Source organism: Polypterus senegalus, chromosome 17, assembly GCF_016835505.1.
Source record: "Polypterus senegalus isolate Bchr_013 chromosome 17, ASM1683550v1, whole genome shotgun sequence".
In the NCBI taxonomy this organism is placed as follows: Eukaryota; Metazoa; Chordata; class Cladistia; order Polypteriformes; family Polypteridae; genus Polypterus; species Polypterus senegalus.
The window spans coordinates 90,088,511-90,116,094 of NC_053170.1; the positions used below are offsets into that span (position 1 = coordinate 90,088,511).

The 27,584-nt window shown below is 42.6% G+C and overlaps 1 protein-coding gene across 2 annotated transcripts; it reads right to left on the reverse strand.

Moving 5' to 3' along the window:
• Positions 1-854: 854 nt before the first annotated feature.
• Positions 855-18,243, reverse strand: si:dkey-21c1.1 (protein FAM104A-like). Of its 2 annotated transcripts, XM_039739347.1 has the most exons (4): positions 17,979-18,243; positions 17,489-17,819; positions 13,662-13,779; positions 855-2,680 (listed from the first exon to the last, which is right to left on the reverse strand). In XM_039739347.1, exons 2-4 carry the CDS (start codon positions 17,503-17,505, stop codon positions 2,432-2,434), a joined length of 384 nt encoding a protein of 127 aa, XP_039595281.1. In that variant the 5' UTR covers positions 17,506-17,819; positions 17,979-18,243; the 3' UTR covers positions 855-2,431. The 2 variants fall into 2 exon arrangements, with proteins under 2 accessions (XP_039595281.1, XP_039595280.1); XM_039739346.1 differs by having other exon boundaries at positions 17,489-18,243.
• Between the last annotated feature and the right edge of the window lie 9,341 nt (positions 18,244-27,584).

Here is a 27,584-nt window from a genome sequence, read left to right on the forward strand (position 1 = left end):
CCTGGCAGCTCTATCCTTAGCACCCTTCTCTCAATATACTCCTCATCTCTCCTCTGCACATGTCCAAACCAACACCATCTCACCTCTCTGACTGTCTCCCAACCTGAGCTGACCCTCTAATGTCCTCCTTTCTAATCCTGTCCATCCTCGTTACCCCCAATGTAAATCTTAGTATCTTTAGCTCTGCCACCTCCAGCTCTGTCCCTTGTGCCACCGTCTCCAGCCCACATAGCACAGCTGGTCTCACCACCGTCCTGTAGACCTTCCCTTACACTCTCACTGATACCCGTCGGTCACAAATCACTCCTGACACTCTTCTCCATCCTGCCTGCACTCTCCTTCACCTCTCGTCCACAACCCCCATTACTCTGTACTGTTGATCCCAAGTATTTCAACTCATCCACCTTTGCCAACTCTACTCCCTCCATTCTCACCACTCCACTGACCGCCCTCTCATTCACACACATGTATTCTGTCCTGGTGGTCCTACTGACCTTCACCCCCCTCCAGGGTCTCCTGAACCTGCTCCCTACTATCACTACAGATCACGCCATCATCAGCAAACATCACAGTCCACAGAGACTCCTGTCTATTAGGAATATAAGCAATAAAAAAACTGGTCAAAAAAGAAAGGAAAAAACAAACCACCAGGGGTAACCAATTAAAAACAAATTTTATTGAAGTTCCCATTATGGAATCAACAAAAAAAAAGAAAAAAAAAATCCAAACTTTTTTTTTTTTTTTCCCCCTCTCCAAGCTTAAAGCTAATGATGCACAGCTAAACTGCAAGAAAACAATTCCCTTGGTTTTGTTACAGCGACACACTCAAGTCGAGGTACACATGAATACAACAACAAGGCGGACTTGAGGTGAATGACGACTCTACAAGACTGGAAGTCAGAAGTGCAATGGCACCCACAGTGCAGCGCTCTCTGAACCCGAGCTCAGTTGACACGTTCAGGTCGGTCCGCCCAACACCGCATTTCTGGCCGTTGACCACAGACAAATATTCACCATTAATGTCCTACACTACCTACTGCAGTTCCAATGTACGGCAATTACTCCTTGAAAAAATAAAATAAAAATAAAAAAAGTGTGTTAAAAATGTACAAGTGACGTCCACAAATGTGTGCTGGAGGAATGAACCTTAGAGACGGACGGTGGGGAGGCAACTGAAACAAAGGCTGAGGACGTTTAGACTCACAAAACCGAGGGTCTCTCTCTTTCACCCACCTCTCCTGCAGTGTCAATGGCTACCACTCACCAAAACGCTCAAGTGCTGCCTGTGGGTTTCTCCAAAATAATAAAAATTAGACTGACGAGCGAATTTAGAGAAACATCTGCATCATTCGTTCATCATTCAACTGCATCATATGCCTCTTAGGGGTTTAGTAAGGGGTGGGGTGGGGGGTAGAATTGGGGGCATTTGACAACAACACAAAGCAGCCGGACAATACACAAACGGTAGTGCAAAATGTGTGGGTTGTGGGCACGGTGGGCTGCGGTGCGACTGAATGATTGTGTAGCCCTTTAGCTCGAGGACACAAGGCTCTTAAGACGAGCAGAGCAGCCCCTCCGCCGCACACTTTGGCAAATTGCAGTCTGTTGGACAGTAGGAGACTCAAGTGCTAGCAGGTTGTCCTGATGGTGGCTTTCTTTGTGCTCTGGCTGGTGCAATTTGATCAATTTGTTGTTTTTTTTTGTTTTTCTTTTTCTAGAAAATAAGCAGCGGGGCAGATGGGTTATGGGGAATCTCCACAGCCTTACCTATGGCAAGGATTTTTAAACTCCGCTTTTCTTCATCCCAGTCCTACTGACTAACAGAAGACATATTCAGTACGTTTTTTGCTCAAGAACTGTCTGTACAGTTGCGGGTTGAGGAATAAGAAGAGAAAGGGGACTACAGAAACTGACAAGGGGGACGCTGGAGTTGTCCTTTAAACCATAATCAAAGAAGAGGTGCTCTTCGCCCTATTTGGGGATTTGTAATAGACCGTAACACACCCGTAATGACACTTTCCAGCAGTCTGCTTGCTCTCAGGATGAACGGTGAGAACACGTGTGGTGTAAACTAACAAGATTCATGTGCTCCATTTTTCATCATCAAAAAAGCACTTGTGGATAATGGACATTAGGAAAAACACATACTGCAAACATTTTATTTACCCGCAGTCTCGCTGTACATCCCCTGACCCCACCCCCAAGCAAATGTGAAAGGGGGGTGGGGGGTGAAAGTTGACCCCTCAAAAAAAAAAAAATTGCAAAACAAAGCAGTACTCAGGGAAACAATCTGGAAAAGCCACATTACCAGAGGCCCTCGTGTGTCTTGGCAATCAAGGCGTGCAGTGGAGGGGGAGTTGGGGGGGGTGGGACACCGCCTCCCTCATCCCTTAGAGGAAGTCGAGCAGCAGAGGTGTGGCACTGCGGGGAGTCACGTGGTCCCAGGGTGGGCGCGGCTCTGCAGACTGTGGAAGTGCGCCTCCCGCAGAATGCGGTTGATTCGTTGGTAGCAGTCCTGATCCTGCAGAACTGACTCTTCAGTAAAGTGCACAGAAAGAGAGGTAGCAGGGTTGGAAGTCCCTGGATTTAAGAGCCCTCCACCTCCTCCCGCTTCTGCAAACTGACTGCTGGCACCAGGACACTCGGGGCTGCTGATGGCGCTGCTCTCACTGCTTGAAGACTAGAAAGAGAGACAGACAGACAGACAGACAGACGGGGGTGGTTAAAATGTGCAATCAATTCAAGTTACGTCGACAGCCATCCAATGGCGTGCTTCTTAACTGATCTGCCACAAATGAGGGCTTCCTCACTCCATGCACACACCCCCCCCCCAACATGTCCATCTGATTCACATTTGGATGCACCAAGTCTTACAAAAATGATGGTCAATAGGAAATAAAACCGTTGGAGACAGGGAGACCAGACCCCATTTCAGGCAGGAGTTCACAATCAAGCAGGGATTTTCCCCAAAAACCCACATGACTGCATCCATAGCAAAGTACCGTGGCGTCATTTGTTTAGACGAGGAGCGTCCAACCCGCGGCCCCAGACAGCTAGCAATGCAGCCTCACAAGATCGCAAACCTTTTAAACGTAATTATGCACATTTTGTGACACTTTCCATAACTCAATGGCATGCGCAAACTTTATACAGGCAGTCCCCAGGTAACGTACGAGATAGGGACTGTAGGTTTGTACTTAAGTTGAATTTGTATGCAAGTCGGAACAGGTACATTATTGTTGACCGACTGTAACCAAGTGCTCTGCCAATGAATGATGGAGTTTCACTTCCCTCTGACCTTTTTATTATTTCTACTTTATTTTCAATGGTGATGGTTTTTCTCTTCTTTACTGTTTTACCAGCACTTGCATCAGATTTGTGTTTCAGAGACATTGTTGAAGGGTGAAGACAAAAGGTTAAGATGAGCTCTTCTGCACAGCACTGTAAACGCTATCACAGCAGGAAGGCACCCGTCGTCAACACGTCTGATGTACTGACATGAGACAACTTCCTGCAATGTACGCAACAGTACAAGCAGGCTTGCTATTGAGAATGAATGGGGGCATCGATGGGCGGTTCATCACCAGCCCACCTCACAGTCACCTCCACTACAGTATGCTGCCTGCAGCGTCCGCCCACCGAGTACGACAGGCCTACTCTGTCCTTTAATTGAATGGCCCTGTCAAACCTGCGGCAACAAAGTCTCCTCATCTCGCCGAGGTTGACATTTGCTTTTTTCAACCTGCACTGATCATCTGTGCTTGCGGCGGTTGTGCTGCGAGGCCCCCGTGACCACACAAGCGGATGACCCTCAGGGTTGTGACCTTTGGTCTGCCCATCTCTTCCTGTCAGAGTTTCTTCCACTTTACAACACCACTGGGACTCATGGATTATTTTTTTTGGCAAATTCTCTAAATGAAAGGCCTACACTTCAAAGGGTAATAAGCGCTCTGTCTCATGTCATTTGTTAATTGCCCTTTTCTTGCCATTAATTGCCGGACGATCGTCTCAAGTAGTACTGGTGCAGTAACACAAGTCTGTTCCAACTCTGCTTTAAGACATGCAGAGGGGCTTTAAGTAACCCACAGATGTGCATTTCAACCAATTACCATATTTTTCACTCCAAAAGACTTTTTTTTCCCCCCAAAAGGGTAGAAATGTCTGTGCATCTTATGGAGCAAATATTGAGTCACAGACCGTGATGTGTATTACCTGACCTGACTCCGATGACAACGAGGGTTCTACATCGGAGAAAGAATACACGTCGCACTTTTGCCGTCGCTGTACTTTGTCTATGTACACAGGAAGCTCTGCAGTCTACTTGTGACTTTACACTGTAGGAAGTAAGTAAATAAATCAAGGTAAACAGGTAAATAACATTCAAACTGGTTCTTGTATGCAAAGTACATGACGGTAGCTTCCACCTGCAGCTATAGCCTCTTCAGTGCGCGAGCGAGCGACTCTCCACGCTAGAGTTTAGATCTGGATGGTGCATGTGCCCAAAAAAAGAAGTCTAACTGCATTCTCGTTCCATTGTTCACGCACTAAAGTGTCAGCAGGCACTATTCAGTTCATTACACGTGTACTTTCTGAACATGCCCGTGTCAGTCAAACACAGGAAGCTCTGCAGTCTATTTGTGACTTTACGGTGTAGGAAATAAGTAAATAAATCAAGGTAAACAACATTTGACCTGGATTTTATACAAGTAAATTTAATGTTAATGTTTTGGGCACATGCACCATCCAGATCTAAACACGAACGTGGAGAGTCGCTCGCGTACTGAAGAGCCTATAGCTGCAGGTGGGAGCTGCCATTAACAATGTCTGAAATGGAACTGAAGAGAGCATCATATGAAAGTGAGATCAGCGATTGTGAGCAACTGAGCTTCAGAAATTCTGACACGAGTGATGAGGAGGTCTTGGGGTTTCCAGAAAACTACAAGAGTGCTTTGCTTGGACCTTAAAGTCTCTCCTCATTTGTTAATGACAGCAAGGAGTGCTCTTAACACCGCTGTTGACTTTAAATGGTTGAATATTATTCTGCTCTATTAAATATAAATAAATTATATATATACTGCTCAAATGAATTAAAGGAACACTTTTTAATCAGAGTATAGCATAAAGTCAATGAAACTTATGGGATATTAATCTGGTCAGTTAAGTAGCAGAGGGGGTTGTTAATCAGTTTCAGCTGCTGTGGTGTTAATGAAATTAACAACAGATGCACTAGAGGGGCAACAATGAGATGACCCCCAAAACAGGAATGGTTTAACAGGTGGAGGCCACTGACATTTTTCCCTCCTCATCTTTTCTGACTGTTTCTTCACTAGTTTTGCATTTGGCTACAGTCAGTGTCACTACTGGTAGCATGAGGCGATACCTGGACCCTACAGAGGTTGCACAGGTAGTCCAACTTCTCCAGGATGGCACATCAATACGTGTCATTGCCAGAAGGTTTGCTGTGTCTCCCTGCACAGCCTCGAGGGCATGGAGGAGATTCTAGGAGACAAGCAGTTACTCTAGGAGAGCTGGAGAGGGCCATAGAAGGTCCATAACCCATCAGCAGGACCAGTATCTGCTCCTTTGGGCAAGGAGGAACAGGATGAGCACTGCCAGAGCCCTACAAAATGACCTCCAGCAGGCCACTGGTGTGAATGTCTCTGACCAAACAACCAGAAAGACTTCATGAGGGTGACCCAAGGGCCCCATGTCCTCTAATGGGCCCTGAGCTCACTGCCCAGCAGAATGCAGCTCGATTGGCATTCGCCATAGAATACCAGAATTGGCAGATGCACCACTGGTGCCCTGTGCTTTTTACAGATGAGAGCAGGTTCACCCTGAGCACGTGACAGAAGTGAAAGGGTCTGGAGAAGCCATGGAGAACATTATGCTGCCTGTAACATCATTCAGCATGAGCAGTTTGGTGGTGGGTTAATGATTGTCTGGGGAGGCATATCCATGGAGGGTCACACAGACCGCTACAGGCTTGACAAAGGCACCTTGGCTGCCATTAGGTATCAGGATGAAATCCTTGGACCCATTGTCAGACCCTATGCTGGTACAGTGGCTCCTGGTGCACGACAATTCCTGGCCTCATGTGGTGAGAGTATGCAGGCAGTTCCTGGAGGATGAAGGAATTGATACCATTGACTGGCCACCACACTTTCCTGACCTAAATCCAATAGAACACCTCTGGGACATTATGTTTTGGTCCATCCAATGCCACCAGGTTGCACCTCAGACTGTCCAGGAGCTCAGTGATGCCCTGGTCCAGATCTGGGAGGAGATCCCCACAACACCATCTGTCATCTCATTAGAAGCATGCACCGATGTTGTCAGGCATGTATACAAGAACACAGGGGCCATACAAAGTGCTGCGTACAATTTGGAGTTGCTGCAATTAAATTTGGGCAAAATGGACTAGCCTGCCACATAATTTTTTCACTCTGATTTTTGGGGCGTCTTTGAATTCAGGGCTCTGTAGGTTGATCATTTTCATTTCCATCAAACGATGTGGCATCCTTTCGCTCCTAACACATTACCGAGTCTATATCAGTATAGATATCCAGGAGGATTTCTTTTTCCCATTGAGATCTGATGTGTTTTCAAAGTGTTCCTTTAATTTTTTGAGCAGTTTATATATATATATATATAAATTTTTTTTTTTTTTATATTAGTGGTTCAGAATTTTTTTTTTCCTCCTCTAAACCTAGGTGAGTCATATGGAGCGAAAAATATGGTAAATTTTAAGAAAAACTGGTAGTGCACTTACAAAAAAATTATAAAAAAAGTAATGTTTAACATTTCTGCATTACTATTTCTTCTTTTGAATGAAAAACTGCACATTTCCCTGACCAGAATTTGTTAAGAAATCCTAAGCGCATAGCGAACATGAACATTCATGAAACTGTCCAGAAGCACAGCCAAACCAGATAATTTAATAAGATACGTTTCGTCCTTCATGTGTTGCCCCCAAAGATTCACGGTATTAACACTAGCAGCTGTGCCACCCAGTCACAGTTTCTAAATATCCACAGAAAAATTGATGGTTTTAAAAAAAAAATAAAAAAAATATATTTTTTCATAGGTTTCCGTTAGTGGATTGCAAGCAGCACACTCTTTTCCGATTGGCTGTGCAACTGTAGAGCAGAGAGGTGGCTCTGAAATTAGGGATCTGCACTGCTAGTTGGAAGGTTGCCGGTTCAAATCCTGTAAAAATGCCAAAAGTGACGACTCCGTTAGGCCCTTGAGCAAGGCCCTTAACAACAGTTGCTCCGTCCCGAGTATGACGTTAATCTGCATCCAGTCCTGCATGTAGGCCCTCCAAGGAAAAACCTGGGGGATGGTGGCAGAATTGGCACTCCAGCCACCAAAAAAAAAAAACCACAACTCCTCCTCGCACTGTTCCACTGCATCTGAACTGGTGTGGTGCCGAGGCGTCACCTGTTGGCATGGCTGCACTCGGGTCCTAATCTGGGATCCCGAGTTGATTTGTCATGTGGTGGGTGCAGCAATGCGCCGTATCAGTGTGGCGCCTAACCCCTCTCTCTCTCTCTCTGCCGTGTAGGCTACTGTGCCCTGTGAAGGAATGACGTACTGTCCGCCAGGTTTGTTTCTTGCTAACCCAACAGCACATGCAGGATTAAATGTACATTTATAATTGCAGTCACGCCACACATGCACACTCACAATGTTACACCAACAGCAGCAGGCGATGTTTTTGTGAAAAATATGCAGTACTTCTGCCAAATAACATAGCAAATTTTTTTCTGAAATGACAGGAATACTCCTCTGTACCAACACTAACACCGTCTTTATCTTTTGTTTTTTTTTTTTTTTTAAACTAATGCAGGTATTTTTACTTCAAACATTAAATGTGCAATTTTACCAGTGCTGGGAGTGATGTGCTAAAAGTGCCTGTGTTACAGAGTCAGATTATTTTTTTAAAGTAACAAGTAACCTAACAAAATAATTTATTGATCTTTTTTACATAAGATAATTTATCTGTAATTGCTCATTTTGCAGACCACGTAACAAGTCAACAGCAATTTAATGTTTCTCAAAGGCCAACTGGAAATTCAAGGAGTGTCACAAATCACAAATTCTGATAACGTGGACACAGAGGAGGCGACACTCTGGCAAACAATTTTTATCCCAATCAGAGACTCAATTAAACCGAGTCTCAAAAAAAAAAAGTGTCCTATGGACACGAGGCATCCATCCATCCATCCATCAACTGGGAAAATTGTTGATCCCGAAATCACATCATTGAAGCAAAAGGCTCTCTGTACTCCCGCAAGCATGTAAGAAAATGTGTTGAACAAAGACACCTCTGGAGCACGGGTGTTTTCCTCCCCTGTAATCACAGATGTGCAAACAGTTTTGCTCGGACTAAGCTTTTGTAGATATGAACATACAGTGCAAGAGCCATCTTTATCATCTAGCAGATAGCATGCACGTTATATGAAGAACACTTACTTCAAGTGGTAAAACAGAACGAACTAAACATGAATAATGGAATATGTGCTCACTGTTGAGATTCAAGTCAGAGGCTGCTTCCTGGAGAAGGGTCTCCAGACTTTAAAACAGACAGACACAAGTCAGTATATAGCGCCTTTGATACATTGGTAATTTTATTACTTCCCTTCAAGCAGATGCTGAACACTGCTGCATTTCACAGATGGAACAATGCTGGCTTGTTTATCACAAAGCAATCTTGTGACCCAAACAGACCAATGAGCTAAAGGGTTACTAAAAGATTTTCTCCAACGCCATCTACTCATGTTCTGCCATTTATCTGGTCAGGTGACGGGGGCAGCAGTCTGCACAAAGATGCCCAGACTTCCCCCAAAAACACCACATCTTCCAACTCCTTTGAAGGGAACCCCGAGGTGTTCTAAGACCAACTGGGAGATATAAGTTACTAGTTAAGACCATTTTCTTAATTTATGCCAGTCCTTGCTCCTTAAAACTTTCTTCTTTAGTTAAATGGCTAATTCAGCCTTGACTGTAAACTTCAGAAACCGATAACTCTGGCATTACGTGTCACTAAAATTTAGAAAGATGCATGGCGATTATGTGGCTTTGTGTGCAAACACATTCTGCCAAGTTGCTTCTTGCTTTTATTTCAAGTTGTTTAAGAATTATAGCGCTGCTGCCTCGCAGTTAGGAGACCCGGGTTCACTTCCTGGGTCCTCCCTGCATGGAGTTTGCATGTTCTCCCCGTGTCCGCGTGGATTTCCTCCCACAGTCCAAAGACATGCAGGTTAGGTGGACTGGCGATTCTAAATTGTCTCTACTGTGTGCTTGGTGTGTGTGTGTGCCCTGCGGTTAGCTGGCACCCTGCCCAGGGTTTGTTTCCTGACCTGCGCCCTGTGATGGCTGGGATTGGATCCAGCAGACCCCATGTGACCCTGTAGTTAGGTTATAGCGGATTGGATAATGGATGGATATTTTTTCATTAGCAAGTAATTAACATGCCAACTGCTCACTGGCTAACCATTTTGTGTTCAAGGTCAGCACTAATTGTTTCAGTTTATTAGATATTAAAAGGATAAGTTTGCATTTTTTTTTTTTTTTAAACTTATTTCTTCACAAACATGGCATATGTGCATTTGCCAAATGAAATTGTGTTCTTAAGTTGAGTGTTCTAGAAATAAGGACAAAAAAAAAAAAAAAAAAACATAGCCGCTCCCAGTGTTTTGTAACAGATCTCATCAAATATGTCGTCTCTAAAACAGACGCCTTCCATGTTTCTGATGCACGTTTGTGACAACAAAAGGAAACTGGAAATCATTTTATCACGTATTCCTGGTGCCATTTCCCTCGAGGTAAGGACACATTTTGTTTCTCTTGTGTGACATACCAGTGGCCTTTCTGAGAGGGGACCTCACATAAACAGGGAAGTAACACAACACGATATTAAGCACATGGCACAAGCAGTTTCCTGTGAATTTGGTCTTTTCAGAGTAAACCACAAAGCCACGGAGTGTGCGCAATTTTTGTTTCTTTTTATTATTATTTTGAATGGCTGAATCACAATGTTGATTTTTTTTTTTTTTTTAGTTTGAAAATGACACCTATAAGCCATTTTTCAGTGTGTGCGTAATTTCAAAGCGTGGATCAATGCTCAACAACTTTGGCTAGAAAAGTGGCAAGCTTTTTGGATTTGGTTTTCCAAGTGTCCCTTGCTCCATGAGGCTCCATTATAAAACATCAGGGCTGGAAATTACTTTTTTTTTTGATTTACAGAAAATGCTCAACTTTAGAACACAATTTTGCATGACAAATACATACAGTGGCTTGCAAAAGTATTTGGCCCCCTTGAACTTTTCCACATTTTGTCACATTACAGCCACAAACATGAATCAATTTCATTGGAATTCCACGTGAAAGACCAACACAAAGTGGTGTACACGTTAGAAGTGTAACGAAAATCATACAGGACTCCAAACATTTTTTACAAATAAATAACTGCAAAGTGAGGTGTGCGTAATTATTCCGCCCCCTTTGGTCTGAGTGCAGACATTGCCTGATGAGTGCTAATGACTAAATAGAGTGCACCTGTGTATAATCTAATGTCAGTACAAATACAGCTGCTCTGTGACCACCTCAGAGGTTGTCTAAGAGAACATTGGGAGCAACGACACCATGAAGTCCAAAGAACACACCAGACAGGTCAGGGATAAAGTTATTGAGAAATTTAAAGCAGGCTTAGGCTACAAAAAAGATTTCCAAAGCTTTGAACATCCCACGGAGCACTGTTCAAGCGATCATTCAGAAATGGGAGTATAACACAACTGTAAACCTACCAAAACAAGGCCGTCCACCTAAACTCACAGGCCAAACAAGGAGAGCGCTGATCAGAAATGCAGCCAAGAGGCCCATGGTGACTCTGGACGAGCTGCAGAGATCTACAGCTCAGGTGGGGGAATCTGTCCATAGGACAACTATTAGTCGTGCACTGCACAAAGTTGGCCTTTATGGAAGAGTGGCAAGAAGAAAGCCACTGTTACCAGAAAACCATAAGAAGTCCCGTTTGCAGTTTGCCACAAGCCATGTGGGGGACACGGCAAACATGTGGAAGAAGGTGCTCTGGTCTGATGAGACCAAAATGGAACTTTTTGGCCAAAATGCAAAACACTATGTGTGGCGGAAAACTAACACTGCACATCACTCTGAACACACCATCCCCACTGTCAAATATGGTGGTGGCAGCATCATGCTCTGGGGGTGCTTCTCTTCAGCAGGGACAGGGAAGCTGGTCAGAGTTGATGGGAAGATGGATGGAGCCAAATACAGGGCAATCTTGGAAGAAAACCTCTTGGAGTCTGCAAAAGACTTGAGACTGGGGCGGAGGTTCACCTTCCAGCAGGACAACGACCCTAAACATAAAGCAAGGGCAACAATGGAATGGTTTAAAACAAAACATATCCATGTGTTCAAATGGCCCAGTCAAAGCCCAGATCTAAATCCAATCGAGAATCTTTAGCAAGATCTGAAAACTGCTGTTCACAAACGCTGTCCATCCATCTAATCTGACTGAGCTGGAGCGGTTTTGCAAAGAAGAATGGGCAAGGATTTCAGTCTCTAGATGTGCAAAGCTGGTAGAGAAAAACTGGCAGCTGTAATTGCAGCAAAAGGTGGTTCTACAAGTAGTGACTCAGGGGGCTGAATAATTACACACACCCCACTTTTCAGTTATTTGTAAAAAACGTTTGGAATCATGATTTTCGTTCCACTTCTCACGTGTACACCACTTTGTGTTGGTCTTACACGTGGAATTCCAATGAAATTGATTCATGTTTGTGGCTGTAATGTGACAAAATGTGGAAAAGTTCAAGGGGGCCGAATACTTTTGCAAGCCACTGTATATACCGTGTGGTTTTTTTTTTTACTAAATAACTTCAACCAGAAAAATATCAAACTCATCCTTTAAAGGAAAACTCCACCCAAAAGTTGTATTTTTGTGCGTTACTGATTTGGTTTAAAAAAATGTAACCGTGTGTTTTCATTCAGAACACAGGTAAACTCTGACAGAACAGAGGTCTTTGGACAGCAAACAATATCAAAAAAACTCACAAAAAAAAAAACTTTTGTTACTCACGTTATATAATTGATATTCATGTCATCAAGTCATATGCTCACCATGTGCAAGACGGATGCAGTTTTTTTTTGCTAGTATCGTTAAATGAATACTTTCCGGAAATAATCAGAGTAGTGCACACAGAGAAAGTGCATTAACATGGGAACTGAAGACGAGACTCCTCACCAATGAATGACGGGGACCTTCACTCACTCACTCAGACTCTCAAACTGAGGTGTTGGGTGGGAGTCAGAGGGTGCTGTGGATTGAAGCCAAATGTGAATGATTTTTAAACTATGCGTCTATTTTCAGAATCCAGTTAAACTGTAGGGTGACCAGGGCCCTTTGCAGACATGGGAAGATTATACCAATTACACAAGGACAGTAACTGGGGTGGGATTTACACATGGTCGCCGGGAGATGCGAGACAGCAGATATAGCAACTGTGCCACCCAACTGGTATCTAAACTAAAGCTGCAAATCCTGATAAAAAGGCAATGAAGAAAAAAAAGCCTCAGAGGCATCGTCTGTCCATTCTTTAGATGATCAGATAAGCAGACTCCTGTCAATCATGGAGAATCCACTGCATCCACTGAACAGGATCATCTCCAGGCAGAGGAGTAGCTTCAGTGACAGACTGAGGAGATTGTTCCTCCCCCACACTATGCGACTCTTCAACTCCACCTGGGGGGCTTGGGGGGTAAATGCTAAACATTATAACCTCTTCATAAGTTATTGTCTGTTTTTACATGCATTTTTATTACTCTTTAATTTTTTTCTTTTTGTATCAGTATACTGCTGCTGGAGTATGTGAATTTCCCCTTGGGATTAATAATCTTATCTACTCCAACACAGAGAAAACCTAGGGGGACACCAAGAATGTGGAATGTGCACACACAAATAGGGCTATGAGTCACCAAAGCAACACAGTGCAGTCTCCATAATGTAATGGGTATCGCATGCAAATTCCTCACGCAGACAACCAACAGGTGTGAGATTCTAGCACAGGAAGCTGTGTATGTGAAGCAGCAGTGCTAACCACGTCACAATCCTACTGTCAATTTGGACTCTCGTGCAGAACATCTACTCACCCATCCTACCATACTCTAACCCACATTTATGGACACAAGAAAGATTTTGCAAGATTTAAGAGACCTCTCTCTGCTGCTGTTTCCAACCCGAGCTTCTGCTAGATCTTATAAACCAAAGGAAGACTGCTTGAGATGAAGAAGTGTGGGCGAGAACGGTAATTAAAACGCCATCATCGGAGCTGGAACTAATCCGGAGCAGGATGCCAGTAAATCATAGGGCACATTGCTGCACACACCCATACTTGGACTCATTAAGAGTCATCCACCAACCTAATCTGCATGCCTTTCACATGTAGGAAGAAAACTGGATCACCCAGAGAAATCTAAAAGAATGCGACTTTGGGAAGGGAAAGAAAACAAAAACACACCCCAGAAGAAGCAGCCTCTTAATTGAACATTTCAGCGTGAACCTGCCACCAGTGCTGGTCTTCCACGACTGGAGCTTTTGGCTACCACAATAGTACCATGCCCTGTGAATGACATACCTCAGAGTCCCAGGCATCCCGGCCCACTTCTGGGAGTAAATGATTACTGCTGCTGCTGCTTCGCTTTGGCTGCGGGAGGAGCTGGTGGTCTTCATGATCACAGCTGCGGGGACGCTTCCTGTGGGTGCAGAAGGAGGTCTTTTAAGACTTTGTGCAGACTGTTTATTGTCACATTTTCACATGAAAGCTTTAAAGCAACTGTCAAAATCCAACAGCTTTCGACCAAGTGCAGTACAGTTACTTCCACTCATTGGCAAAGCACAGTGTCACAGTCTCAAAAAGGGGGTGGTCAACACAACTTTTTATACACAGCATCTGTGCATCAGGCACACTCTTTAGAGGCATTTCAAAAGGTGATAAACGCCATTACACCTCTGCAATATTAGCACCACTACCAAGTGCCATCACTCCATCAAGGCTTTATATAGCACCCACGAGGAGAGACCACCATTCAAATACATTTGAGGAACTGCAAGACTTGTCCACATTTACACAATACAAGTACTGACAGATGAAGCAACCCAAGATCACACCACAAGACTGTAGTACAGCCTGATACATTTTATTTAAATAAATAATGTAATACATTTTCCTGAAAAGTTCTGAAATTAACAGAGCTTACCTCATCGATACCAGCTTGTCTTTGGTTCACAGTGGCACAGAACAAATTAAAAAAGCTTATGTCTTACCTGTTCTACAAAGACATTCCAAAAAGGCCTGGACAAAATTATTGCAACCTTTTAAAAGCTATAACAAATAAATGACTTGTAGTAATCCTTTATATTTTAATGATTAACGCAGGGATCTTCACTGTTATAAAACATTCGTTCAGCCATCTTAAATGGAGAAAAAGAACTCACCTAATTGTAATCACTACGCATGGAAAAACAGATAGAAAGGAAGGGAGTAGCGGCCTGGGAAAGTAAGAAAGAAGGATGATCAACTTAAAGGCCATCTCCAAAGAGCCCAGCGATCCTGTGCTGCGAATATTATAAAAAGTTACAAATTTAATTAAGACCCATATGAACTTAGCTGATTTCCCTGCAGATGGCCACATAAGGAAAAATTTAACCAACAGTGAAGAGAAAGGCTCTTCAAATGGTGCAGCAGAACCAAGGAGGGGAAAAAAAAACCCCTTCAAAACAAGAGTTTCAAAATTAAGGTGCAACAGTTTCATGATGCACTATCCATCTCGGTCTAACTTAAAATGGGCTCCACAAGAGAGAGAGCAAACACACAAAATAGCCCAAATGGAGTTAAGCAAAATGAATGTTGCCACCATGAAAGAATGTCCTTTGGACAGAGTTGGGGAAGAGAGAGAAAAAAACAAGAGCTTTTTGGCAAATCAAGCTAAATCTACACGTACAGAAAACAAAACAAGGCCTTCAAAAGAAAAGTGCATCATGGAGGAGGCTCAGCGATATTTTGAGGTTACTTTGCTGCCTGGGCACCTTTAAATATTCTGGGCATGGTGGAGTAACACACACAGCCCAGACTCCGAAAGCTGTGTCTCCGCCGCCACAGGGCTGCAGCAAGATAACCCAATTTTTTAAATTGTTAAACTCAAACATCTTTGTGAAATCTCACAGATTTTTCATGCAAGTATGACAGTTACACCCATCAATAGTGGCACTTCAGTGAGCAGGCATGTTTCATGTGGATTAGCAAGGATTTCACTGTACCCAAAAATGGGTGAGAAGAAACATTAGACTTTCTAAACTGAACGGCTGTGACACCTGATCTAAATACCAGTGAACATCTGTGGAAAGAATTGAAAGTCACAGGTGGGAGAAGGTGGCCATCTAACCCGAGAGAATTGGAACGGCATGCTCAGAGGGAACTGTTCAAAATTACCAGCCAGCAAATCTAGAAATCACACTTAGAGCTAAAGTACGTACCTGACGGCAGACATTTTCTCCAAAGGATATTCTATAAACTAATCGGTCGAGAACACCAAATTTGCAGCCATGTCATTATGAGTAGATTTATTTAACCCCCCCAAATTAAAGGTTTCAAGTGTCTGTGTGTCTGCCTAGTTGGTATGTCTCTGTCATTCCAACAGATGATGCATCACAGTTCTGGAATAAAATGCATTACTAGAAATGTTTGTGATGCATCATCTGTTGGAATGACAAATGCAAGGCATTTTATACCAACATGAATTACAAAATACAGTCCAATAGATGGTTCCCTGCAAAACATGGAGGTCAATGCGGATTACTTAAGATTTCACCCTTCTTAGACAGGTAGCACAGTTAGTTGAAAAATAATATGGAAGGTCATACATCAAAACCCATGTTTCTGTTCTAGTAAGAACATTGGATACCAGGTATTTTTGTCACTTTCCATTTAGTTCAGAGAACATGTGTGTATTTTTTAATTAAAGAAATTAGATCACTTTTGACAAGAATAAGCCATTTGGTCCATCCAAGCCTGCCAATCTGATTTCCTTAATTTCCCAAAAATATCAAACGTATCGGGTTTATAAAACTCCTCTCTACAATACTTCTTGAAGGCTTACTTAATAACGTCTATGGTTCCCTATACTACAAAAAAACATCTAAAATTCGCATACAGTTGGCAGTTAACCCATTTTCAACTGTGTCTGTGGTCTTGTCGAATTAAAAGTAATAACTGGGATGCACCACACTAAATCATCTCAATTTTACACACTTGTTAATCTATATTTGCATAAACTGAAAATGAAGTACCCATACTTCTGTCCACATCTACTAACAGTATGTTAAGATGTAAAATACAAGAATACATAATCTACAATATTGATGCTTGCAGTGTTGGTTTTCCAAGCTGAAAACCATCAAAATCCACTTTAGAAACTCGGCACATTTTCTCTTCCATACTCGTTGAGCACGGGGAGGTTAAGTGATCCATTCAGGGTCACCCAGCATATTTGAGATATAGGCCTGTTACAGTGCACAGTGGTTTACAGTAGTAAACACCTACAAGTTTCACATCATGATAGTGTAGGATGTGTAGTAACTCACAAAAGGGAGCCATTTACGGATGCAGATTTTATTTTTTTTTCCCCCGTTTCATGTTGCAGCCATATATAGGCAGGCAGTACAGCACCTACGTTAAGGGTTTGGGCTTCAAACCATGTTACTGACAAAAAACAAAAAAAAAAAAACCACACACACACACAAAAGAACTGTAACCAATTGCATCTCAACAGGCGTCAATAACGCTAAACTGCCAACTATACTATGCCACTGTGGAGGTTGCCCATTTACTTCTCTGCATGGAAACATGGACACCTAAATGAACGTGCTGCTAATGAAGCCATATTTATAAATACATATGGGAAAAAAGTAGCACAGAAACTATTCGAGGCTTCTCTTACTTTTTTATGGCCACATGGGACACGGGGCAAACAACCATGCGCTTTCCAGTCCATCATTATTCACACACCGTTTTTCCATTGTAGTGTCCCAGGAGCCATAACATTTCCTGACAGCATTTGCCGGAAGGCATGAACCAACCCAATTGACAGGGCCCCAGTCCAACTATTCCAATTACAGAAAATACGTATTTCACTGTTCTTTCAAGCAAAGTAAAATGACGAATACTTTTCTTATATGTCCATATAATACATTCACGACTTGACAATTCCAGACCAATAAGTAAAATGTTAAGAAATGGCAAATTACACGTTAGTTCTCAACCTTAGCAAAACTTTTTTCCTGCTTCAATTTTCCCGAAAGACAGCAGATTTCGCCATTTCTACGACCTTTACAATAAGAACAATGCACAGTGCTTAAATAAAACTTGGTCGGCGGAAGAAGGCACTTTAAATAAAGTACTCTCACCTGTTTTCGGATAACATGGAGCCACTGTCTCTTTTTCAGCTCAAGCACTTCTTTGTACGTGTGTCATAAACGGAGTTATATAAAGGGAAGCCCCGGTCCAGCCTGATGATTACTCATATCTTGGTCATCGCGTTGCTGTTGCCCGCCTGCCTGGCCGCTGGGCCCCGGTTTAACATTATGCTGGTACTTCAATACGGCGTCTGCCTCAGAAGTGGACAGCCAATTCGCAAACTACTCGGGTATTCGAACGGCCTCCTCCTCCTCCTCCTCCTCCTCTTCTTCTTCCTCTTCGTCGTCCCCTGTTTTTGGTTTTGTTTTCGGTTTCCTTCAACTGACACAAAACAAGAGCATCGGCTCAAAGTCGAACGGTTGTTTGGCACTCTGCGTTTTTTTAAACTCTAAAAAGCATCAAAACCCCCGGCGAGCTACACCAGTTCGTCCGAACACCCCACCCCGCACAAAAAAAGGCAGCTCTGCCCGTGTTGCCTACCGGCAGGAACACACTACTCTCATTTCGCGTCTATTACTCTCCACCAGCTCTTCTAGCAGTTTCCACGAATTGAATAAAACGTCCGTCAGATATTTAGCTGCTGTGTTTTCCTTCTGTTCGATCCGCACACCCCCACGTACACACTAACAATTCCGCACCTCTCCGGCTTGACTGACTGCCTGACTCTGGGCGGTTGTGCTGCTGCGCCTGCTGTTTACATGCCAGCACGCAGGCGCACTACGCTCACAAGTGGCACGTAGGACCCCGCAAAGGCACACCGGATACAGGCGGGCCGCGGACAGCTACATGGAATACTAATCTCTTTACAATTAGTGTTAAATTCAGGCGCGCAGAGGACACCGATAAGAGTGGGTCCTGAATGTGTAGTTATTGGGGCTTTTTATGTACGGTATTGAGGCTAACAGCACAATAGAAAGCAACAGTCGTTAACACAATTTATAGAGTCTACGCTTTCGGACAAGTAGCAGTTTATTGACGTAATCGAATACGTAACTGTCATGTGACTTCCAGCAGCCATCTCGGTCAGATGGAAGCCTCTGGTACGAGAAGTCGCAAGGGAACCGCACAGCAGGGGAGTGCATGTCGTCGGGCAAAGCTAGCAAACATTTTAGTAACATTATAGTCTCAACCCGCTTAATCCAAGTCAAGTTCGCGAGGGCTCCGAAGAACAATAGGATACATTGTGCATAATGATGCACTTAAAAAAAAACGTAATATTGGATCTCTAAGACAAAACCCATCAATCAATCCATTTACCAACCCGTGTATCCAGTTCAGGATCGCAGGGCACCACATACCCCCAAGTGAGGAGGAGTGGATGGAACTATACCGAGCAAAGTGGCTTTGGTTAGAGTTTATGTTCAGCATATTTATATACAAATATTTATAAACAAAGCATTTTTCATGAATGTAGTTATGCAACTAAAAAATAATTTTTTTTTTCCACAATACTCCAGGGCAGGGGTCCTCAATCCCAGTCCTGGAGAGCCGCAGTGGCTGCAGGTTTTTGTTCTGACCTGGTTGCTTAATTAGAAAGCAATTCTTGCCAATAAAGCACTAACAAGCTATGAAATTAAATTAACTCTGCTATGTCAGGTCATTCGCATATCCTAGATTTTCTTTCCCTTTCTATCATGCAAATGATTTGAAGGCTAAAATGGACGAGTAATTCTCAGTCCTTCACTTTTTTCTCTTCATTTTTCTTCCAAGTATTTAATTAAACCCAATAGTGCAGATAAATACACAGAGGTGTAAATGTAAATAAGCTAAATGGAGAAATGCTGCTCTCTCTTGTCATTTGCATGTTATTGATAATAAGGAGCAATTAAAATAGCTGTTTAAGACAAAATTAAGCAATAAGGGCTCAAAATCACTAAAGTGAAGAAGAAGGGTTACTTTAGCAGTAAGTGCTTTTTATTAAGCAACCAGGTCAGAACAAAAACCTGCAGCCACTGCGGCTCTCCAGGACCGTGATTGAGGACCCCTGCTCCAGGGTGATAACTACATTTTAGCCAATCGCGAATATTTAATCTTGCAAACATGCAATCTATGTATCTACTATATAATAAAACACTACTCTGTGTATGCCTTTGAGCAATCTGATTGGCCAGTTTCACTTTGGTTTCTTAGTCAAACGAGATCGAGAGAGGAAGCAATGGCCAAGAGAAGTTCAGACACACAAGGATACTGAAGAAAGGCAAATGACAAACACCGAAGGTACGTGTAAGGCAAGAGAGATCAAACAGGAGGAGTTTTTTCATTGATGGAGGATTTCCTTCTCATAACATGGAGACAGTCCTCAATCAAGCAAGGAGTAGACCTCATAACATCTACTCCAAGACAAACCCCAATAATAAAACCCGCATCCCATTGGATCCTCCAGTTCCACCCCAACACTGTCTTTCTCCCACAGCTCATTAAACAAAATCTCTCCATTGTGCAGACCAACCCTTCTGCAGGAGCTTTTTATGCGAGTCCTGCCTTGATCTCCTTCCATTGACAGCCTAACCTACACAGCTCACTTCACAGAGGAGACCCGCATTCGTCACCAGGCACTGAGCACTGTGTCACTTGCAAAAACAGTCAGTTCTTGATATTCACAAGCGTTACGTTCATAAAAAACACAGAAACATTAAGGTCCAGCGGGATGTCACCTCAGGGGGGATGGCTGGCAATGGGAGATGGGGTTGGGTGGAAGGCGCCCCGCCTTTGCCCGTCAAGGCTCAGTAATGATCCTTCCACCGTTTCACCCACAGAAACCTTGTTATAGCTTTTACTTTCTCTATAGTCAAATTTGATCTTCTAGGTGCTCCGCCAGAGGCCATGAGTGACTACTATGGGGCTGATCTGAGGACCTCACTAAGTCATCCAATCGGTAGTAGCAAGAGGCAGTGGGCACACAGGGCAGAGGCAACTTTCTGTAACCCTATAATGGAAATAGGTGGTTCAGAACATTAATGAATGTTTACCAGGGTGAACGTTAAAAAGATCCTGGCTCTGTACTTTTTGGTTTCCACACACTTGACAGTGCAGACTTACATTGAATATACGAACATTCCCAGAACGAAGCTTAGCATTATGGGTGATTGGATCTTTTTATTCGGTGGCGCCGAGGCTGTGGAATTCTCTCCCTGATTACCTGAGAGCCCCACAGTCGACTGATGCTTTTAAATGAAACCTAAAAACTTACCTTTTTAGAAAGGCATTTTGTTAAATTATTTCTATAGATTATCTTGTTTGTTAATTTTATTCTTATTTTGTAGCACTTTGAGATTGTTAAATATAAAGCGCAATATAAATAAAATGTACTATTATTTATTATTACATTGAATGTATAACATGACCTATAAGCCAAAGGTCTCCCAAGCGTTCAGTCTCAAAGCCACTTAATCCACTTTTTAGACTAATGTCCATACAAGACCAAATGGCCAGATTACTTTTTTTCGTGATTGAACTTTTTATTGAAATACAAAGCAAACACTTTAAAGTGAAACATAAGCCATTTTGACAGGAATTACAAAAAGTGCCCACCCTCAGGCCTACAACCCCATAGCACAACCCAGCCCCACCACATTAAAACTGATTAAAAGGAGCCCATGAGGACCAGTAAGCCTATGAACAGCACAGCATTGACCCCAGTAAGAAGATGATAATGATGAAGAAGAAGAAGAAGAGAAGAGGAGGAGCTAAAGATTGCAGTTGCAGCCACAACCAGGGGGTACCTGAGCTCGAACCAGCACTACCATATCCATCCATTTATCGATACGAGAGCCAGATGCCTCATTGCTCCTCACTGCTGACAACTACATAATGATCAGATTAAAAAAAGAAGACCTCCAGCCAGCAAGGCAAAGAAAGCTTTAGCAGTGATTGCCCCCAACGCAAACAGATGAATGAAATGAAGAAAAGTCTAGAAGTAGGAACATTAGGGGAAGAATTCTATTTCTGTTATTGTATTTAGTGATCACTCTTTTGGTAATTACACTGTAAAAAAAAAATTGTCAGTAAATTTGATGGTAAAAAAATACTGTAAAATGGTGAAAGTAGAATATTTTTTCAGAATAAAAGGAACGTTACCTTATGTTCTACGGAAAAATTACCTGTATATCTTAAACAATACATTTCATTATTTTTTACAGCCACGTTCTCCATCCATCCATCCAACCCGCTATATCCCAACTACTGGGTCACGGGGGTCTGCAGGAGCCAATCCCAGCCAACACAGGGCACAAGGCAGGAAACAAATCCTGGGCAGGGCGCCAGCCCACCACAGGGCACGCACACCCACCCACATACCAGGGTCAATTTCGGATCGTCAATGCACCTAACCTGCATGTCTTTGGACTGTGGGAGGAAACCCACACAGACACGAGGAGAACATGCAAATTCCACGCAGGGAGGACCCGGGAAGCGAACCACGTTCTGTAAAATCAATATTCTTCTACTTTCAAAATATGCTACATGTAATGATACATTACAGTTACACTGAAAAAGATCTGTTAAGTTTACCGTGTCAAACTGTTAAATAGCGTAGATAAATAACTGTAAAATGTAAAACGGTAAAGCGCATTTTCAGTAACACCGAAGTCACGGTATTTGCATAAGGACACGCCCCCTTTTTACCTTGTTGTTCCTTGTGAACAAAGTCAGCCGACTTCTTTTTCCCGGCGTGCTGAAGGTTTGTTGAGGTTGTGGAAGCTGATTTATGGCGAGTTGTATTCGATAAGCGGGTATACCTGTAGGACACCATACACCACAGAAGCAAACTTTACTTCTCGACCAGACAATGTGCCATAACATTCTTAAATACTGAATTCTTTTGAATGTGTATAATTAAATAAAACATGTTTGGTGTTGTGCAGTGGGCTGACGGGCTGGCGCCCTGCCTCCACCCCCCGATTGGCTTCAGCAGACCCCCGTGACCCTGTAGGTAGGATATAGCGGGTTGGATAATGGATGGAAGGATGTTTGGTGTTGGCAGATAACTAATAACAGTGCAGATCCCGAGCCTCAGAGCCACCACTCCACTGCAAACTGTGTACTGGTGTTTGATCCGGACGGTATTTTCTAGTGGTTTACTGACTGACATATTTACTACAGTGCATGGATATTAGATTATGGTTAAACGTTCATATCTAATGGAATGTACTGCAAAGAAAAAACAGTTACTTTCTACAAAGTTATACAGTAGACCTAAAAATATTGTAACCTTATAAAAATATGATCGCCTTATTTTTTAGGGCAACCACAGCTTCCAGTACTTTATCGTAAATTTAACATTATTCTTTTACACTGTATGGCTTCTAAATTGTAAGCTGAAATGCTACTTATCAGTAATTAATGTTTGTTTGATTACAGATTGTGCAATATTTAGGTGCTGTTCCTGAGCCACAAGTCACCACTTTTGTGATAATTGTTCTTTCTTTGATTGTTCTATGCCAATTAAAACATGTAATAAACAGGTCATTCTCGCATTAGAATATAAAGCAGTTCATATTTTGATGCTATCTCATGTGGTAATGCTCCATCATACTTTAAATCTTTTGCACGGTAAATATTGAACTGAAGCTTGACTTAAAATATATACAAGTATATCACAAATCAAAATCATTCAGCCCAAGTATGCACAGCGGTTGATATTTGTGTAGTATTTTTTTTTTAATAAAACGTAAAGGGGTATGTTACGAACACTACTTGTTTAGTAGGTTTTCTTGGCTTTTTTTGGACTGCTGACATTTTGAGACCGTTCGTAGGACCTACCCAAACCTCTCCTGCCCACGACCCTGACATACCTTGGTACATTACACAGTGGCATAAAAAAATGTTTCCCTGGGCCACAGCACAATATTTAGACAATAAATATAAGGTCATGCAGAACCAAGAACAACATTTATTCCGATCGACCTGATATTGACAAGCAACTGATGACCGGAGATATACGGTGGACAAAGAATGGAGAAAAGGACAGCTCTGTGACGGGGGTGGGAGACATTGTGTTCAGTAGCCTGACTGCCAGTGGGAAGAAGCTGTTGCTCATTCTAGCAGTGAAAACCTTAATGGTCATCGTGTGACTGCCGCGCAAACGGAATTTCGGCGCCTTAACCCGTTAGGACGTCATCATCGTGTCCGGTCTGCCCATGCGATTAACACATGGGTGCGTAATTTCGCCTAAACGGGTCCAGCCTTTAAAAATAAAGTCCCCAGGCGGAGGCGCTTCCCATACTGCCCGCCCGACAGTCGATGGCAGCTCTTCGACGATTGTTCGGAAGGCGCGTCATTTCTCGCACTGGTGACATTCCATGACCCCCGTGATCCTCAGATCTCACTGTTTGCGATTTTTTTATGTGGGGACATCTTCAAAACCAAGTGTGTACAGCACACAGCCTGCAACCATTGCTGAACTAAAAAGGAGGATTGAAGAGGAAATCGCTCTTGACATGTCACGTCAAGCAAAGCAGGATTTCCACAACAAGGCGGTCAGAATGCGTACGGAGAAACAGACCATTCCTTCATGATGTTTTCTTCAAAACATAAAATGAATTATCCATCCATCCATCCATCTATTATCCAAACCGCTATATCCGAACTACAGGGTCACGGGGGTCTGCTGGAGCCAATCCCAGTCAACAGAGGGCGCAAACAAACCCCGGACAAGCGCCATCCCATTATTGAATGAATATTGATTACCATCATTAATTGCACATCCTGTGCATTTCATCGTTACATATATTTTGCTATTGGTTTATTCGTGCATTGAACGTCAATTGAAAATTTCCCGTTTCCCCGCGCCACCCTTTATAAATACTTCATGACTGTACTTGAGTTGGTTTTTGTCAGTGTTTCTGCTTTACTCAAGTCTAAAAATATGCGGTCTACTTTCACTGCGTTTTCAAACGCAAGTGACTACTTTCATTCCGATATATGTCGTCAGGCGCATTCGCTACTGCAGTTCAACCAGAAAACAAAAACACTACGCAAATATTCACAAATGCTTTCCTCGTTCAATTACCTTAAGTATAATTTACCCCCTTATGGAACAACCGGTTAACGAGAATTTCTCGAATATAAAGAATCAAACTTGCTTCGCCGTGGCAAACACCCGACCACTTAACGATGTCTTCCAAGTGCGCCTTGCAACAGCCCGCGCAAACCAGCAGGACTGGAGGTTAGAGGGCTGGGCTCAGTGGGCGGGACGCAAGGACGGGAGGCGGGATTATGAGTTCGCGTGCCACTCACCTTGTCACGTGTCTTCTCACGCTGGCCAGCGTCCCGAGCATCTCACTTTAGGATAAACGGGGATGCACATAGAAAAACCCAAGGACATAGAGAGGCCATTACTTTGAAAGCGAGACTAGATGACATACATTCAAGGTAGCGAGCTTTAATCAAGGACAATGCAAGAACAGGATTATTTCTGAGGACTAATGTTATTACCAAAGAGTTCTGTCCGTTTGGATTTAGTTCGGCGTTACGTGAACTAAAGCGTTGGCTCTTTTGTGGGCAGCAAAACGCGTACATAAGTTTTCCATTAAAATTCATCGTAATTCTGTTATGAAAATTCACTTCATGAAGGAGCTTTCGGGATTTGTTCCTACTGAATGCGGGGAAGCCTGTAATGTCTGTCCTATTATTGGTGCCCTGTGGCCTGAATTCGGATATAAATCATTAAGATGTCCGGCGCGCTGAGTGTCACTGCTTCACGTCACCGTTACTTGATGGAAATACGGCTCACAAGACACAAAGTAGCCTCAATTATTTTGTCTATCAATCTGTATATATACTGACATCTCAAACTTGAAAGGGGGGCACTGCACCCCTTCAGGATATAAAATTAAATTAATAACCACGCCATCACTACTTCAGTTAACACTTCATTTTAAACTTTATTAAAAAAAAAAAAACTACGTGCAAACGATTTAGCTGAATTCAGCAAATTCTAAGATACCTTTGAAGCTGATGTCTGAATTCTGTCTTTATTCGAAAGGTCACGTTGTGCTCTTCAATAAAAAATGTAAAACTGCACCACTGCCCAGGAAAGTTCTTTCAGAATTTGTTGTTGCTGCGTTAAGAAGCGTGTTGAGATACCCGTACTGTCCTCCTTGCGCCTTACCTTCATACATGTGATCCCCGAAGAAATGCAAAAAACGTCCCAGTTAGCGCAAGCCGCCTGAACTCGAGGTATAAGAACTGCACTGATTTACTTCATCAGGTAGATGTACATAACAAACAAGACAAGTTTCGTGGAATATTTGAAATATTTAAATGGGTATATCGATATAAATGTTGAAATATTCCCGATTGTATTAGAAACTTGTCATTTCACCCTTCGATCGAGGCCCATAGATGGTTAGATCTCTAGGAAAGGACCAAAAAATGAAAAACAAACATTATAATCACTGACCCTGAAATAGTCTAAAACAATATCCCACATGCTTATGGCGGACATCTGTCATGTTTAACCTTCTGGGAGTGGCCTGGACTACCGGTAAAGAATCAAATATCAAAAGTATCATATTCGTGATCAGCAACCTAGCATAAAAAGGTCTCGCCACATTTTACTGATTCACGTGTTTTCATAGTTTTGTGAAAAGGAGTAACTTTGAGCCTTTGGGATGGTCCTTATGTTAATTTTTTTTTTTGCTGTAAGACATCTGATTTACTCTTAATCGCAAGGGTGTAATTTCATGCACAAAAAATGCCCAAAGTGAGTTGTTTTTTTTTTCCTGGTTTAGAGAGCCAAAGATATAAAGTAGACACCAGGACGAGTCAAGCGGTAAATCGGGTTTTCCTCGTACCGGTGAGTCAGGAGAGAGAAAAAAAAAGAAAAAAGTGATTTGACAGCATTCAGAAGTAATTCTTAAACAAACATTAATCGTATATTTCACAAATTTGTACAGCGGTTTGTACTCATAAAGCAGTAATGAACGATGAACTGAGCAATTTAACAATTTCTTTTCATTTCTATATGTGAATTTCCCCTTGGGATTAATAAAGTATCTGTTAGTAATTATTCAGCAAGGTAAGCGAAATTAATTTGGTTTCATTCATCTGAGAAATAAATCTGCAACCTGCCCAATAATACACGTGTATTTATAAATGAAGTAACTTCTTCACATGTTACTTTAACGACCTAGCATTTAATAGTAACTTAAATATCTAATACCTCACTCACCTCGACATGCCTTTTGCAATCATCTAAACAAACGCCCGTTATGGAAAAATGTCTGCTGCAAACAGTGCAGCGAACTAATGTATTGTTATTTTCTGCAGACATAAGTCTGACGAAAAGAATGGCTTTTGTATTTGATTCTTTCTTGTACAAAAACGAAAACCGAAAAAAAGTGCAACTACAATGCCGTACTTTGGATACCTACCTGCGTGTAGGGAAGAGACAGTCTGTAAAATGTTGGACGGACTGTGAATGGATTCAGTAAGTGAGAGAAAAGAGGAGTGGAAATTGTTTTTTTTGTAGCGAAAATAATTAGGAGGAAGAGCGATTTCCAGGAGATGAAGAGCCACTTGCGGGAATCCGGGAGAAGACGGCAATGTCTTGGATCCCTGGAGCTTCCCTTGGGATGTCTGTGTGGGATGTCTGACTCTCTTCCGTGCATGTACTGTATATGTGTGTGTATATTATATATACTCAGCAAAAAAAGAAACGTCCCTTTTTCAGGACTGTGTATTTCAACAATAATGTTTTAAAAATCCAAATAACTTTCCAGATCTTCATTGTAAAGGGTTTAAACAATGTTTTCCATGCATGTTCAATTAACCATAATCAATTCATTAACATGCACCTGTGGAATGGTCGTTAAGACCTTAACAGCTTACAGAAAGTAGGCATTTAAGGTCACAGTTCTAAAAACGCAGGACACTAAAGAGACTTGTCTACCGACTGTGAAAGATGCCCAGGGTCCCTGCTCATCTGCGTGAACGTGCATTAGGCCTGCTGCAGGGAGGCATGAGGACTGCTGATGTGGCTAGGGCAATAAATTGCCATGTCCGCACTGTGAGACGCCTAAGACAGCGCTACAGGGAGACAGGAAGGACAGCTGATCATCCTCGCAGTGGAAGACCACGTGTAAC

Excerpts from the sequence above, each read along its gene's own strand:
- si:dkey-21c1.1 (XM_039739347.1), bottom strand. Across the intron at positions 2,681-13,661 it reads GGGATGCCTGGGACTCTGAG|TCTTCAAGCAGTGAGAGCAG; the intron begins GTATGTCATTCA and ends CTCTCTTTCTAG.